Source organism: Phascolarctos cinereus, unplaced genomic scaffold (assembly GCF_003287225.1).
Source record: "Phascolarctos cinereus isolate Bilbo 61053 unplaced genomic scaffold, phaCin_HiC Scaffold_725;HRSCAF=1366, whole genome shotgun sequence".
Lineage (NCBI taxonomy): Eukaryota > Metazoa > Chordata > Mammalia > Diprotodontia > Phascolarctidae > Phascolarctos > Phascolarctos cinereus.
The window spans coordinates 261,275-278,932 of record NW_027556097.1 but is presented as its reverse complement, the minus strand read 5'-3'; the positions used below and the strand labels follow the sequence as shown (position 1 = coordinate 278,932).

General features: G+C 33.6%; 1 protein-coding gene across 1 annotated transcript in view; it reads right to left on the bottom strand.

Annotated features, from left to right (window-relative positions):
* EPHA6 (EPH receptor A6) overlaps nt 1-17,658 on the bottom strand; it is a 1,178,244-nt gene that overhangs the window by 1,038,453 nt on the left and 122,133 nt on the right. The window contains exon 2 of the mRNA XM_020977959.2: nt 9,103-9,167. Within this exon, the coding sequence (XP_020833618.1) occupies nt 9,103-9,167 (65 nt within the window). The remainder of the gene's footprint in view (nt 1-9,102; nt 9,168-17,658) is intronic.

Genomic DNA, 17,658 nt, shown 5'->3' with positions numbered 1-17,658 from the left:
AATTCCAAATTGTCTCTCTCCCTCTTTGCTCCTTCCATTGAGAAGACAAGCAATTTAACATAGGTTACAGTTGTGCAGTCATGCAAAACATATTTCCATGTAAGTCATGCTGTGAAAAAAAATAAAAAGTAAAGAAAACATATGATTTAATCTGCACTCAGATTACATCATTCCTTCTCTGGAGGTGGATAGCATTTTCAATCATAACTCCTTATAAATTGTCTTGGATCATTGCATTGCTGAGAATAGCTAAGTGATTCACAGTTGATTGTAATACAGTATTGTGGTTATTGTATATAATGTTCTCCTGATTCTGCACATTTCACTTTGCAACATTTCATGGAGGTTTTTCCTTGTTTGTTTTTTTCTGAGAGCATTATGTTCATCATTTCATATAGCACAATAGTACTGCATCACATCATATATAACAATTTGTTCAGCCATCCCCCAATTGATAGACGTATCCTCAATTTTCAATTCTTTGTCACCAGTAAATGAGCTGTTATACATATTATTACATATATAGTTCCTTCTCATTCTTGTTTTTTTATCTTTTGGGGATACAAATCTAGCAATGGGATTGCTTGGTCCGATGCATGGTTTTGTAGCCATTTTTTGTAGCCCTTTTTATATAGTTCCAAATTGCTCTCCAGAATGGTTGAAGTAATGTACAACTTCACCAACCATGAATTGACGTCTTAATATTTCCACATCCCATCCAACATTTGTCATTTATTTTCTGTCATAATAGACAATATGATAGAGTTATTTTCATTTGCATTTCTCTAATTAATAGTGATTTAGAGCATTTTATATGACTAGAGAAAGTTTTAATTACTTCATCTGAAAACTCCTTGTTCATATCCTTTGCCATTTTTCAATTGAGGCATGATTATTATTTCTATAAATTTGACTCAGTTCTCTATGTATTTCAGAAATGAGGTCTTTATGAAAGAAATCTGCTATAATTTTTTTACAGCAATGATTACTATATATTTCCCTTCACCCTGTTGATCCTACTCTCACTCTCTCCTTTCACTCTGTCCAATCTTAAAAGTGCTTTGATTCTGATTTTTACATCCTCCAATATACCTTTCTTTCAATCAGCAACTCTCTTCTCTTATCTCCACCACCCCCACTTTCCTGTATGGCAAGGTAGATTTCTATACCCAGATGAATGTGTATGTTATTCCCTCTTTGAGCCAGTTCTGATGAGAATAATTTTCACATGCTCCCCTTCCCACTTGTGCCATGTTTTCCTCCACTGTAAAGTCACTGTCACACCTCTTTTACTTCAGACAATACAATTCATTCTACTGTCGGTCTAGAATTTGTTTTGAGGGATTATTTAAAAGTGTTTGGAGTGGTTTTAGAGAGAGTTCATGGTAGTCCCGGTCTTTTCTCCACCACTTTGACTCTAATCCCTTTACTATATTCTTTAAAAAAAGTAAGCAGTGTGAAATGGAGATTCACAGTTTCATGTAGAATCCTCTTTTTTGTATTATACTGTGTGCATGGAGATGTTCTTTTATCACTTATTTTAGGAATTTAAGTTGAAAATAAATTTAAAAGAATTTTAAAAGAACTAGAAACAGACAAGGGGCCCGGTGGTTGTGAGTTACTAAACAAAATGTGGTATATGAGGGTAATTTAATATTATAGTTCTGTAAAACTGACAAATATCAGGAATTCTATAAGCCAATCAATCAAATATTTATTAAGTATTCAATGTTCTTAGCTTTATGCTAAATAATGAAGATATAAAAAAAAGACAAAACCTCTTTGAATGTAAGGATTTTTGATTCCAATAGGGAAAATAATGTGCAAATAAATAAACAATGTCCCAATCCAGAATGTAATGGTGGAAAATTGAGTAAAGAATTAAAAGATTTTCACAATACTTATCCCCCTCCCCTCTGATATGGTGCCAGATATACAAGACATAAACTTTCCCTAGAACATAACTTCAAAGGACAAGCCAAGATTCAAAGAAAAACTCATGTTGGCTGCTGCATGGTCAGTTAAAATTCCAAGAGAAATAGCAAGGTCTCATTCTGTCTAAATGTAAATATGTAAATATGCATTATTTTTGTAGTTGCATCATGTCTTATTCTTTTTGACCCATTTGGGATTTTCTTGTAAAAATATTGGAGTGTTTTGCCATTTCATTTTCCAGCTAATTTTACAGACGAGGAGTCTGAGGCAAACAGGATTAAGTGACTTGCCCAGGGTCACACAACCAGTATGTATCTAAGTACAGATTTGATTAGGAGGATGAGTCTTCCAGATTCCAGGTCCTGCACTCTATTCACCGTGCCACACAACTGTCCCATAAGTATTATACACAATAAAAGTGAAATGGAAGCATAAGAGGAAAAAGCATAGAAAAAAATATCAAGATTGTAAAATATGTATATGCATATATACACATGCACATGTATTTGTATATATGCATGTGTGTAAATGTGTATATGTATATATGCATAAGTACATATGTATTACATGTGTGTATGCAAGAGGAAATAATTGGAATTATCACAAAATATATATAACCTCAATGATCACTAACAACAACAAAAAACAGACACTCTTGAAAATTAGGATAGATGAAACAGAAGTTAATTACCCCAAGGAAATAATAAGAAATATCAAAACAAAATGAAAAGATTGCAAAAAAACATTTAGAAGAAAATCTAAGGAAGCGGTCCTTAAAGGTTTTTTGTTTCATAGACTCTTCAATCTGGTGAAGTCTTGGACTCTTTCTTAAAATGTTTTCAAATGAATACATCAAAATACCTGTAATTACTAAAGTAATCAAGTATATTGAAATAAAGCTATCTATTGCTTAAAGTTCATAGTTCCCAGGATAAAGAACCTTGATCTAAATTTATATCTTAAAAGAAAACAGGCTTAGAAAAAGGATTAAGGATAAGAATTTAAGAAATATTGGCCTAACACAATCTCAGGAACAACTACTGTTGTCAGCAACAAAAGTCTGAATATCATATTTTAAGAAATCACTAAAGAAAGCTTCACAGGTCCATTAGAACAACAGTGTGAAAGTACATATATAAAGAATATATCAGTAACATTGTGAAAGCGCCAAATGAAAATTCCCAGGGACATTATACCGGAGACCATAACTTCCAGGTCAAACAAAAAATACTGCACACAGCCAGAGAGAGAAAAAATGAAAAGCATTCACAGTCAGAAGCAAAGAAGATTTTCAAGCTTTTATTATGAAGGAAGAGAGAGGATAGAATATATTTCAGAAGCTTACAACCACTAGTAACCTTTTCAGCAAAAATCAGTATAATCCCATTGGAGAAAAAAAAAAGATCTTAAATGGTAGTAAATCCAGGAATTCCTGATAAATAGACTAGAGCTGAATCAAAACTTTAAAATTAAAAAAAAGCACAGGAGTAAAGGGAAATATAAAAAGACAAATACAAGTGAACCGTCAGAAGTTTTGATATAAGGATTTCTTGCTTGCATTCCAATAGGAGGAGGAAGTGGGGAATTATACATGTTTCCCCTCAAAACCTTAATGCCATAAGGGTTCATGCTAGGGAGCAGTTCTCTTATGTTTTAATAATAATAAAATGAGTAGGAATGAGAAGGGGAAAGGGATACTTTAAGGAAGAAAAGGGAGTAAGGGAAAAAATCTTAAATCACATATATGGAGTACATGAGTAGAATTCTATACAAAGAAAGAAAGTGTGGGGAAAGTGGACATTACTTGAATACTTTCAGATGCCAAAAGAGGGTAAGGAATGTACTAACAAAAAAATTAGTACAGAAAAATCATTAAATTCATCAGGGAAGCAGGAAGGAATAAAGAGCAGAGAAAATAATAGGGGGAGTAAATTCAGGGAGCAATAGCAAAACACTCTCTAGGCTCAGAGGACAATCAAAAGAAACCAAGGGCAATGACCTGTGATTGGTGTATTTGGTGTACTTGCTGAAGGAAAGAAGAGGGTCAAAAGATTTTATACATATGCAACATAGTGTATGTGTGTGTATACACACACATACACATATGTAATAAAATGCATTTTATAAACACATATAAAGACAATATATAAATATAACATATTACATATATTATATAACACACATATTAGATACATATGCGTGTGTATACACATTATATGTGGACAGAGAGAGAAAAAGAGAAGGAGGGAGGGAGAGAGAAAGAAGAAAAGGAGGGAGAAAAAGAGAAAAAGAAAAAGAAAGAGAGACAGAGAGAGACAGAAAGACAGAAAGTGAGAGAGACAGAGCGTAAGAGACAGAGACAGAGAGAAAATGAAAATAAAATGGCCACTAAATTAAAAAAAATAGCTGGAAAACCAAGAAATTTAAAAGCAAAGTTAAGCGTCAGGAAAATTATGGAAAAAAATAGAGAAAAAATTAAAAAAAATGGAAAGTTGTAGTAATAGCATGAGGAACTTTTTGAAGAAGGGCAGGACCATTAAAATAGATAAATCATTGGCTAATTGATTTTTAAAACTTCAATCTGTATTCAGATACAGTTTTTTCTCTGGGGATAGACAGCATTTATCATTATAAGTCCTTCAGAGTTGTCTTGGATCACCGCATTGCTGAGAATAGTTAACTCACTGGGTTAACTGATTTTTTTTTTAAGAAAGGAAAACCAAGTTATCAGTATCAAAAGTGGAAAAAATGTAGAATATAGACAACAAAGAAATATGCTTCCTTAATAAAGGCAATGGAGTGGTGATAGAGAGGAACAAGCCACAGTTTTAGAATATCTATAATCATTTAGGTAATTGTTTTCATGTAATTATGACACAATGTCAAGCGACTAATTAGTTGCAGAAGACATAAACTGCATTGATGCTATTATTCCCCTTGCAAGTGAAACAAGAAAAATTAAAGTTTCATGGTTGTAAGATCTCATTCTTCCATATATTTTGGTACTAAAGTGACTTTTCTCCCTTCCTACAGTTTCTGTATATTCAACATCTTAAAACACTTTTTAGAACTTTATGGCTTATAAAATCCTTTATACATCTTAGTTTATTTGAACCTTACAATAGCCCTATGAGTTAGGTAAAGCAATCACTGTCATCTCTCTTGCAATGAGGAACCTGTGGCTCAAAGGAATTCTGATATGTTCTGGGTCATATAGCTAGCAAGTTTCCAAGTCAGGACTCAAACCCAGGTTTTTGGGTTTCAGCTCCAGAATTATGACAATATAAGAAATACAATAGTGTACTCTATTATTTAGGAGGTAGGCAACATGTTATAGTCGATAGATTCTATAATATGGAAAGTAGAGGCCTTGGTTTGAATCTTATCCTCATACTTTGCAAACTTAGGGCAGCTAATTAATTTCTGTAAGGCTCACTTCTCTTTTCTGAAAAATTACTGGTGATCTCTCAGGTCCTTCCTGATCTAGATCTTATGTTCTTATTATTTTATTCAGGGAAGAGAGGAGAGAGAAAAAGACAAGTCTCCTGATTTGAAGCCCCAGAGTCAGTAAGTACTTTTCCCCCCAGGAACTGCTATCACTGGAACATTTCTGATATGACTGCAGTGCCAAAATATCCTGAATTGATTTGTCACAATTCATCTCAAAATATCTCAACAGGTACAACCCTCATTTGGTTTTTTCCACAAAATAAGATGGAATACATCTGGCGAAGTTTTAAAGGAAAAATAAAATATAAAATGTTAATACTTATAACAGAAACTTGGGGGCAAATAAGGTGACTGAAATTCAAAATTAAATGAGTACCTCTAAAATAACTCAGTCAAATGAAGCAACAAAGAAAATATCTCAATGAAGCCTTGCATATAGATTAAAAAAAAAAAAGAAAACAACTTTCGGTTACTAATCTTTTTTTTTAATTGGCCTATGACATTGCTATTTCAGACTTTTCCACAAAACAATGACAAAGTAGTTGCACTTAGTTTAACCTCTGATAAGTCATTAATTCTTATAATAACTAACCACACTTGTGAGGAAATATTTTTTTAAAATTCACACTTTTCTCTAATTCTATTTCTATCTGCTCATACAAATAGAATTTTCTTTTATGTAATCTATAATAAAACTCATTACAATAAAGATGCTTTAAATCTATTACATTTGCTATAACCCTTTATTCTAGTTTTGAATTTGTTTCCATAAAAGGACTGAAACTTATGAATACATCAAAGGACCACCCTAGGTCAATTTATTTATTTACACAGTGAAGAAAATTTAAAAAGTAGAATGAAAATTTTGATTTCAAAGTTTATAATACCTGGTTATGGTTATTTCAATCTAAAGTGCATCTCTGCAGACAGGAGAAAACATACCAAATTACTTTTAATAATTTTCATCATCTTACGGCTTTTGTCTGCTAATGTAAACATGAAAAAATTAATCGGTATAACTATAAAATATATATATAATATATAATCATATTTGACTCTAAATAAGAGTACAAAAATGGTTATTAGATAACTCCATTGTGACAATTTCAAATTCTCATGTGTCTGTCATTACTGTTTTTTTGTCACACTAGAGTAAAGGCAGGCATCAGAGGAGTGATACCTTTCCACATCTCATCTACTATTCATAATTCTAAATTTCTCCAAACAGGATAACAACTAGTATATGAGATGTGACCAGTAACCTGATTGTACAGGAATTCTTAACTTTATTCCATAAGAAAGTACTTTGTAAACTTTATAATATATATGAATCCATTAACGTTATCATTATACCATCCCTTATTTAATCAAAGCTAAGCAAAAAAGAAAACTTTTAAAATGCTATTTTAAGTCTGATTTCCAGTATTATTTTTATGTCAAAAATGATTCACATGCTCAAGGACATTCTGTATATTTCAGTTGAATCCATAGTACCATAATGTGAATGATGTTACCACATTAGATTAATATGCTGTTACAAAATTATAATTACTTAAAAGGAACAACTATGTGAAAGTAGAATTTTCCTCAGCTTTGTTACAAGTATTAGCTGCCTTTAATTTTTTTAGATGATCAGATTACAGTAAATAACCTGGAAGCATATGACCTGGCTATATAATCTATATAGAAATAAGAAACTGAAGTTGCCTATAAAGAACTTAAATGAGTTTAGGAAATCATAGCTTTCAATCATATTTTGTGGGAATTTTCAATAATATTCTTAGTAAATCATCTCAGAATAGTAAGAAAATAAAGTGAAAGAAGTATATTACATACTGCATTATATTTAAAACTTCTAAATTTACTTATGTATTCATGTTACATTTTATATTTCATGTTACATTTGTATATAAATACAAACATAAATTTAGAAATTCTAAATACAATGTAATATTTAACATCTTTATTTTAATGTTTTTGCTCTGCATATACACACGCATATAAACATACATACATGAATATATGTATCTAATCATTAAGGTAAGGATTCAAAAGCCAGCATCATTCAATTATGTCTTGTTGTATATTTAATTTTAGATGTACAGGTATATCATCCAATAAGAAGTCTTTTGATGTAAAATATATATATGTGTGTGGGGGGTGTGTGTATATTATGTTTATATGTATATATGTATATGTATATATATATATATATATATATGTATAATTATAATTTAAAACTCAGGACATAGAATGATGACTACAAATCATAATATAAAAAGCTTGGGGATAAACATGTACAAGAAAAAAAAACAGGCCCTGAACATTAACTATTTGGTTTTGTTTTATTATTTTTAAGGACAGTAAAAATGTGCTCAAAGGCACTGAAACAGCTTTTCTTTTATTCTAAGGAGAAAATGTACATCATTCAAAATTATAGTAATACCAAATGTGATAAGGTATTAATAACAATTTAACTATAACAAGCAATGTAATGTGGTTTTTCAAAATTTGACTAATTTACATTGCAATTTCTAGTATATTGCCATGCTGAATAAATAAATGAAAGTATTTCTAAGTTTCTAAGATTTAACTGAGTCTACAGTATTATAAATGCAACCTTTCTTTAGAAGATTAAAAGGATCTTTTATGCAACAAACTTAAAAGTTAAGCAAATCCAGAGCTATATGAACAGTCCAACCAGAATTAACATAGTAAATACGTGAGTGAATGAATATTTTAATGTTAAGTTCCTTTGTCTGAAGTGTACAAAAGGTCCAGGCAATAGTAACTGAGTACACAAAGATGGACCTTTGAGGTAACAAGATATCTTGTTTATATAAATTTTTATTCATCTCTTTGGGAATTAATGCACCCATCTACTATACACTTTGAACATTTAGCTATAATACTTCTGAAAAATCCTTCAAATAAAGTCTATCAGAGAATCACAAAGTCATAGATTGGAAATTTGAAGGTATCCTGGAGGTTCTTTAGCCCAAACCCATCATTTTAGAGATGAGGATATTTATGACCAAGAAAAACTAAACAATGGGCCAAAGAATTGGGATTTAAACATGTATATTCTGTCTTGCAGTCTACCAAAAGTAAGTAGATTTTATAATAATAATAAATAGAATATACCATATTGTAAACTCCATAAACACTATTTTTGTATTGTAAGAGTCCAAAGTGAGAACAAATATGTTAGCATAGGTACAGGTTTTTTTTTAATGTAATAGCAGCATCAGTTAAAGTTTCATAACATCTGATTTGTGTGTATGTATACACATACACACGTACATAATAGCTATATATAATGTGTGTATGTATATTAATGTCTGCATGTGTATGTATGCATATATGCCTTTATGTATTCTTATTCAGTCATTACAATAGTTAACTTAGAGGGATAAACAAAAAAACAATTCTGGAAGTTGTTTTGAGACTTTATTTTGATGAAAACATGTAAGTATGAGTTATTTTAATGTTTATGATTTTACAAATGCTATATTAATGGCCACTTGCTATTCTGCATGTCAAAAGAGTTCTTGACTTACATCCTTATTTCTTCTTAATATTACCTGTGATATGAGTTATAAAAAAATTCATTCTAATCATATCCTTAAAGTTATCCTTCACTTAAAAGCATTGCTTATCCCACTTTTTACAGATAGTTATCAAGCAAGTCAACATCTAAAAGCCTTTTTAACTTACCCCATTTAATGGATATGTTTTCCATCCTAGCTCTCCAAGTACAGTTGTGGTATCAAGCAAGATAACTGAAATAAAAAAATATATATATATATATGTATATATATTTTTAAAGTAAACAAAAATATTTGAAAATTTGTGGAAGCATTTTATTCCAAATTACTATTTGAATGTTCATTGTATGTTATTCTGTAAATTAGTCATTTAATATTTAGAAAAATTCTTCATGCTAATTAACTTGGCAAAATTTTTAAAAATCTGTTATTTGGTAACAAGTAAATTTTAAAATGGGGTTATAAGCAATGAAGCTGTGGAGTAGAGTATTTAATGTTTATCTTTTTTTTTCTCCTGGAGTGATTTTATGGGGATAGTTTAGGATTCATGACTGATTGTATAACTATGATTTTATATGGACCATAAGAAAAAAAAAACAATCATCAAGTATTTATTGTATTATTCTTAGGCTTCTGAATGATGTTATATGAATGACCCAAGATAGTTAAACTATATCATAGAATGTGGAAAGGGGTATAATGTACAATAAAATATATTAGGAGGGATAGCCAAGACAGTAGAATAATGTCAGGGACTCCTCTGAGCTGTCCCTCAACCCCTTCGAAATACCCATAATAAATGACCCTAAACAAATTCTAGAGCAGAAGAACCCACAAAAAGACAATTTTCTAACCCAAGACAACTTATAAGATCAGCAGGAAAGGTCTGTTGCATCAGGGTGAGAGAGGAACATAGTCCAGCACAGGCCACAACAGCAAAAATTGGGCCCAGCAAATCAGAAACAGACCTCAGAGTGCCTGAATCAGTCACAGCAGTGGCAGTTTCCAGACCTCTTAGCCCTCAGATTCCAGGTCGGTGGTAGTCAGTCCCACTTGGGTGGGAGTGGAGCACCATCTAGTTCAGGCTGCACCAGTGTATATAAGGGCCCAGCAAATGAAAAGCAGGCCTTGGGGGTGACTGCATAAGCAGTGGCAGTAGCTCCTTCCAAAGCTCTCAGCCCACCTGCAGGAAGCATGTTGAACAACTAGTCAGAAGGAGATTAAAAAGTCTCTTTGCTAGAACTGGGGGCAGGATTCTGTTGTTTTGCCCATATTCAGATCACATTGGAGGTCATGGGTGGCCATCCCAGGATAATAAGGGGCACTTGCATACCACAGCTTGGGATCCCAGTGAAGTGAGGATTCTCCTCACAGATTCAGGGCAGAAGAGAGAACCTGTGGTCACTCACAGACCAGAACACAGGCCAGAAGAGGTAAACACTTCTCCTTAGATCATACTACCTTGGAAGAACTGAAAACCTACAGGTCCCTAGAAATAACTCTGAAAACAGCTGCACAAAACTCCTGAAGCTTGAGAGAGTTTGTCATCCACCCTGGAAGCAGATCTCTACTTTAACAGAGAGTTAAGTCAAGTAATAAGCTAAGGATGTGAGCAAACAACAATAAAATTCTGCCCATAGAAACTTACTACAGTGACAAGGAAGATCAAAACAAACAGTCAGAAAAAAGATCACAAAATTAAAGCTTCAATATCACCAAAGCCTCCAAGAAAAATTTGAGTTGGAGGAGCTCAAAAAGGATTTTGAAAATCAAGTAAGAGAGGTAAGAAAAAATTGGAAAGAAAAATGGGAGTGATGCAAGAAAATCATGAAAAACAAGTCAACAGCTTGGTAAAGAGACATAAAAAATACTGAAGAAAATAACACCTTAAAAAATAGACTAGGCCAAATGATAAAAGAGGTCTAAAAAGCCAAGGAGAAGAAGAATGCCCTAAAAGAGCAGAATTGTCCAAATTGAAAAAGAGGCACGAAATTAAATGAAGAAAAAAAAACTCCTTAAAAAGTAGAATTGGCCAAATGGAAAAGGAGGTACAAAAGGTCACTGAAGAAAATAATTCCTTAAAAATTAGAATTGAGGAAGGCAGAGCCAAGATGGTGGAGTTAAAGCAGGGACTCACCTGAGTTCTCCCCCAAATCTCTTCAAATACCTCTTAAAAATGACTCTGAACAAATTCTAGAGTGGCAGAAGCCACAAAGAGACAGAGTGAGGCAGATTTCCAGCCCAAGAGAACCTAGACAGGAAAGGTCTGTTGCACCAGCCTGAGAGAGGAGCATCCAGTATACAAGGCACAGAAAAAGACAGGGCCTAAAGAAAACTTCTCTGGGTGACTGAATCACCAAGGCCCAACTACCCAGCAAAACTGAGAATAATCTTTCAGGGGAGGAGATACAAATGCAATGAAATAGAGGATTTCCTGACTTTCCTGATGAAGAGACCAGAGTTCAATGGAAAATTTGATCTTCAAATACAAAACTCAATAGAGGCATAAAAAGCTAAACAGGAAAGGGAAAAATAAACATGTTCAATAAGGGTAAATGGTTTACATCCCTACATGGGAAGATGATACTTATAACTCTTGAGAACTGTATCTTTATTACAACATTTAGAAGAGATATAAATAGACAGAGGGGATGGGTTTAAGTTGACCTTGATGTAATAAAAATCCTAATGAAGTGGTTAAAAGGAATTGTAAAGGGACAAAATGAAAAGAGGAAGAAGAAAAGGGTAAATTACATCACATGAAGAGGCATAAAGACATATTACAGCAGAGAGAAAGAAGGGAAGGAAATAAGCATTGTTTGAACTTCACTCTCATCTAATATGGCTAAAGGAGGGAATAGCATACTCAGTTAGGTATAGAAATTTAATTTGCCATGTAGGCATATGAGGGGAAATAGGAAAGAAAAAGGAAGGGGGTATAGAAGGGAGGACAGATCTGAGGGAGGCAGTGGTCACAGGCAAAACTTCAGTGAAGACAGAAAGGGAGAAAAGGAGAAATAAAAGCATAAATAGTTAAAGGGGAATAGGAGGAGAGAAAGACACAGACAGTAATTATAACTGCAAATGGGAATGAGATGAACCCCCATAAAACTGAAGCAGATAACAGAATGGATTAAAAACCAAAATCCTACAATCTGCTGTTTACAAGAAACACATTTGAAACAGAGGGATACATGCAGGGTAAAGGTAAAACGATGGAGTAGAATGCTTCAGCTAAAGTAAAAAAAAAAAGCAGGAGTAGCAATCCTGATCTCAGACAAAGCAAAAGCAAAAATAGATCTTGTTAAGAGAGATAAGGAAGGAAACTATATCCTGAAAAAAGGCATAATAGGAAATGAAGTAATATCACTATTAAACATAAATGCAAAAAGTGGAGAAAATCCTGCAACAGCTGGGAAGAAACAATTCAAATATCATGGAACCACAGTCAGGATTACAGAGGACCTTGCAGCTTTTACATTAAAAGATCTGAGGGCATGCAATACAATATTCCATAAGGCAAAGGAGCTTGGATTACAACTGAAAAACAATTATCCAGAAAAATTGAGTATAATCATGAGAGAAGATGGACATTCAACTAAATAGGGGACTTACAAACTGTTGTGATGAAAATACCAGAGCTCAACATAAAATTTGACCTTCAAATATAAGACTCAAGAGAGGCATAAAAAGGTAAAGAGGAAAGGAAAAAAAATAAGCCATAACAATACATTTTTAAGAAGGGCAAACTGCTTACATTCCTACAAGGCAAGAGGACACTGTAACTTTTTTTATTATAAATTTAATTATTTATTTGTAGTTTTCAACATGCACTTCAAAAATCTCAACATATCAAAAATAAGATTTTGAATTCCCAATTTTTCCCCATTTTTCCTCTCCCCTCCAACACAGTGTGTAAACTGACATAGGCTGAACATATACATTCATATTAAACCTATTTTCACACAAGTCATGTTGCAAAGAATTAAACCATGAGAAACAGGAAACAAAGAGAGAGAGACAGAGAGAGATGAGAGAGAGAGAGAGAGAGAGAGAGAGAGAGAGAGAGAGAGAGAAAGCAAAAATATGCTTTGATCTGCATTCAGACTACATTGTTCTTTTTCTGTATGTGGACATTTTCTATCACGAATTTTTTGGAGCTTTCTCAGATCCTTGCATTTCTAAGAAGAGATAAGTCTATCAGAGTTAGTCATCACGCAAGGTGGCTGTTACTGTGTACAATATTCTCCTGGTTCTACTCACTTCACTCAGCATCAGTTCATATAAATCTTTCCAGGTTTTCTTGAAGTCCACCTGCTCATCATTTCTTACAGCATAATACTGTTCTATTATATTCATATGGCACAATTTGTTCAGCCATTCCCTAACTGATGAGCATCCTCTAAATGTCTAATTCTTTGCCATCACAAAAAGTGCAGCTAATAATGTTTTTGTACGTGTGGGCCCTTTTCCCATTTGTACTGTCATTAAGATACAGACCTAAACATGGTATTGCTGGATCAAAAGGTATGCAGAGTTTTATACCCCTTTGGGCATAGTTCCAAATTACTCCCCAAATGGTTGGACCAGTTCACATCTCCACCAACAATACATTAGTGTTCACATTTTCCCACATCTTCTCCAGCATTTATCATTCATTTTATTTTTTTTCTACATATAATCAAGTTTAATATAAACAAAAAATAGAGGCTCATGGGTAGAAGTGAGTATGAAATGAAATAGGGTGGGCTATTCAGACTCCTCTCCTCCTAAAATCATTTTTTATTAATTTGTTTTCATTTATCAACAATCACTTTCATTAGCTTTTGAGTTTTAAATACTTCTGTCCCTCCCTCCCCAATTCCCTCCCCAAGAGGGATATGAGCTATACATATACATTCCTATTAAACATATTTTAACATCACTGATGTTGTAAGTAATAATTAGAACCAATGGGTGGAACAACAAGAAAGAGAAAACAAAATAAAACAGAAGAAAAAATAGCAAATAGTATGCTTCAATCTGGATTCAAACTTCTTAGTAGTCCTCTTCAGAATTTCTGTCTTGACCTTCACTCTTCTCATAATATGAATATATGGTACCTTTCTTTTTACTCATGATGTTTATTTATTCCCTGGCCTTTAAAGAGATTGAGCTCTCCTGCTGGAGAACATAGGGTACAGACCCAAGCTTTTTGTGTTGAGAGCTGGCTTTGTATGCTGGGGCCTCTTATTCTGGCAATAGGAGACGGTAGGTTTCTGGCAGCTTACCTCGTGTTGGGTTGGAATCAGCAAGGCTGGAACTTTCGAGGAATTCTAGGTTGCTTGCTTTTCCTTTCCTTTAGCTTTCTGCAGCTCATTTTAGATGGGTGCTGCAGGTTGTCTATCTGCCTGGGGCCCTTTCTAGTACTGCTTCCCTTATTTTTGCTGAGGCACTGGGAGACCCATTTGCTGTAGAATGCTGAGGCATATGGTGGTTTTCTGAGCTGGTTTCCTCTGGTTCTCCCACTCTCACTGAGGCACTTGGAGGTCCAGGTGTTGGTGTTTGTCTGTTGCACCACCTGTGTTTCAGGATCTCCTCCTGGTGTGCTAAAATGAGGCTTTCCACTAGCTGGCTGGGATGCCTCCGTTTTAGTACTGCTCCCCTTACCCCAGTGCAAGAGAGGCCTTTCAGAGGTTGATAGTTGAGGGCAACTACCTTTTTACTCTGCCATCCCAGAAGTGGAACTTTCAACACATCTCTTTCAATAGAAGATAAGTTTACTTTCAAAATTTTCAGCTTTATATTTCCTTTAATATAATTAAAAACAGGTAAAAAAAAAGTTATAGATGTTTTAAAAAGCACCCCCCCAAAAAAAACCCAACTGTACATTATGAAAAAATATTGCAGTACTTTGACCTGAAGTTAAGCATAACCACTATGAAATATTTTTATTTATGCTTATTCTTAGAACAAAGGTTTTTTATCCTTCTGAAGTCACAAAAAATGAAAAAAATCCATCATAGATGAATGTGATTCTCTTAACAAAGCTTTTGATTTATCTTTCAATCAATGTTGAAAAGGGTCAAAAAGAGAATTTTGAAGTCTTCTGTTTAGTTGTACTAATGAAACATTGAGCTGGTCCGTTAACAAGAATTTATTAAGTTCTGTTATGCGCTAGGTATTGAGGGTACAAAGAAAGGCCAAAATAATGCATGCATTCAAGGTACTCACATTCCAATGAGGGAGACAATGTTAAGTTCATGTAGAAGATATGTATGATACAAATGGAAGGTAATATCAGAAGGAAGACACTAGCAGAAAAGGGCAGGGTATGGAGATTTCTTGCAGAAGATGGGATGTTACCTAAATCTTGAAGGAAGTCAGGGAATCCAAGAAGCACAGGTGAGGAGGTAAAATATTCTAGGCTTAAAAGGTAGCTATTAAAAAAAAAACACAAAGTCAGGAGTTGAATTATCCTGTATGGAGTTACAGAAAGTAGTCCACTGTACATGGATCATAGAATTTGTGGAAGACATTGAATTGTAAAAAGGGTAGGAAGGGTAGGAAGAATTTGGTTGTGAAAAGATTTAAATGTCTTTTATATTTTACATTTGATCCTGGAGGTAACAGGGAGTCATTGCAGTTTATTGAAGAGAGGTGACATGGGCAGGTCTGTGCTTTAGAAAACCAGTATACTATCTGAGTGGACGATATATTGGAATGAGGTGAGATTTTAAGCAGAGAGACTAGCAAGAAGACCAATGCAATTATTCAGGACTGAGGTGATGATGGCCTGCATTAATGTGGTCATTCTGTAGATGGAGAGAAAGGATTGTATAAAGGAAATTTTACAAAGGTAGAAGCAACAGGACTTGATCACAGATTGGATATGTGGGTTGGACATTAGTAAAGAACTGTGGCAAACAATGAGGTTGTAATCCTGGTTGACTCTGAATATGGTGGTATCGTCTATTGTATTTGGAAATTTGGGAAGAAGGGAGGGTTTTGAGGGAGAATGAGCTCTCTTTTAGGCAGGAGTTTGAGATGATTACAGGAAAAACAATTTGAGATGCTAAAAAGTAGTTGTGGATGGTAGAACAGATCTCATAAGGACTGGATATATAGATCTAAAATAATTTGCATAGGGGTGATTAGTGAACCTAAGGGAACCAATGAAATCAAGTGAGATAGTGCAGTGCAAGAACTGTGCCAATACCAGATACTTGAGGGATACTCATGTTTAGTGGATATGACATGAATGAAGATGCTGCAAAAGAGACTACAAAAAGATAGTCAATAGGCAGGAGAACAAGCAGCAAGTGGTATCACAAAGACCAGAAAGGAGGATAGAGTATTCAGAGATGATGCACAATGCCAAAGGCTGAAAAGAGGTCCAGAAGGATGCATATAGAGAATTTGATGGAAAACATGAATTTGATGATCGATTGATTGGGCCTTAACCCTTCATACAGTTTTTCTTTTGAAGAACACACCCTAACCACATTAGTGCCATGGTTTTAACTCTAAACTGCCAGCCTAAGAAGAGGAAAGTTGGAGGAAAAGTAAAAAGAAGATGGTGGTAAACTGGTCATGTCATATAAAGAATCTGTGTGTGTGTGTGTGTGTGTGTGCGTATATATATATATATATATATATATATATATATATATATACATATATATATATATATATATATACATATATATATATGTATATGTATATATATATATATGTATATGTATATATATATATATATATATATATATATATGTATATATATATATATATATATATATGTATATATATATATATATATATATATATATATATATATATATATATATATATATATATGTATATGTATAGTGAGGCAATCGGGGTTAAGTGACTTGCCCAGCTAGTATATGTCGAGTGTTTGGTCTGATGCCACATTTGAACTCAGGTCCTCTTGACCCCAAGGCTACAGCTCTATCTATGCCACCTAGCTGCCCTGGTTATGTAAAGAGTAAAGGATGGATAGAGCAATTTTTAACAATAGCATCAGTAAAATACAAAATAAATTTAGGGGTGGAATAGTTACAATCAAAACAAAATTTGTGCTTCTGACCAGGGCAGGGGATATTAAAAAGGAAAAAAAAATTGAAGAATTACAATCTAAGAGACTATGCACCACTTTCAGAATGTCTGAACAAACTGGGATAAAAAATATAATGGCATAGTATTACAAGATAAATGATGGAAGAGATGACTTCAGAGAATCCCATGTTATTTGAACTTATAGAGTGAATTGAGCAGAATCAAGAGAACAGTTAATTAAAAGATGGCAAAGACTTAAAACTCAATAAAGCCATGACCAACTATGTCTTTAAAAATTATTCAAGGAAACACATTATCCACCTCTTCACATAGAGGTGACACTCAGGTACAGAAGGAGACATACACTTTTGGACATGCTGGTTGTGTGGATTTGTTTTGCTTGACTATGCTTTTTTGTTACCAGTCATTTCTGCCACTCCCCTCATTCTCCATACAATTATGAAAATGATATTTCAAAAGTGTAGGTCAAGCCGAAGGATATGAATGGGCAATTTTCAGAGGAAGAAGTTAAAGCTACCTATAGTCATATAAAACAATGCTCTAAATTGCTATTGATTATAGAAATGCAAATCAAAGCTACTCTTAGGTACCACATCACACCTATCGGATTGGCTAACATGACCCAGCTGTGCCACTTCTAGGTCTG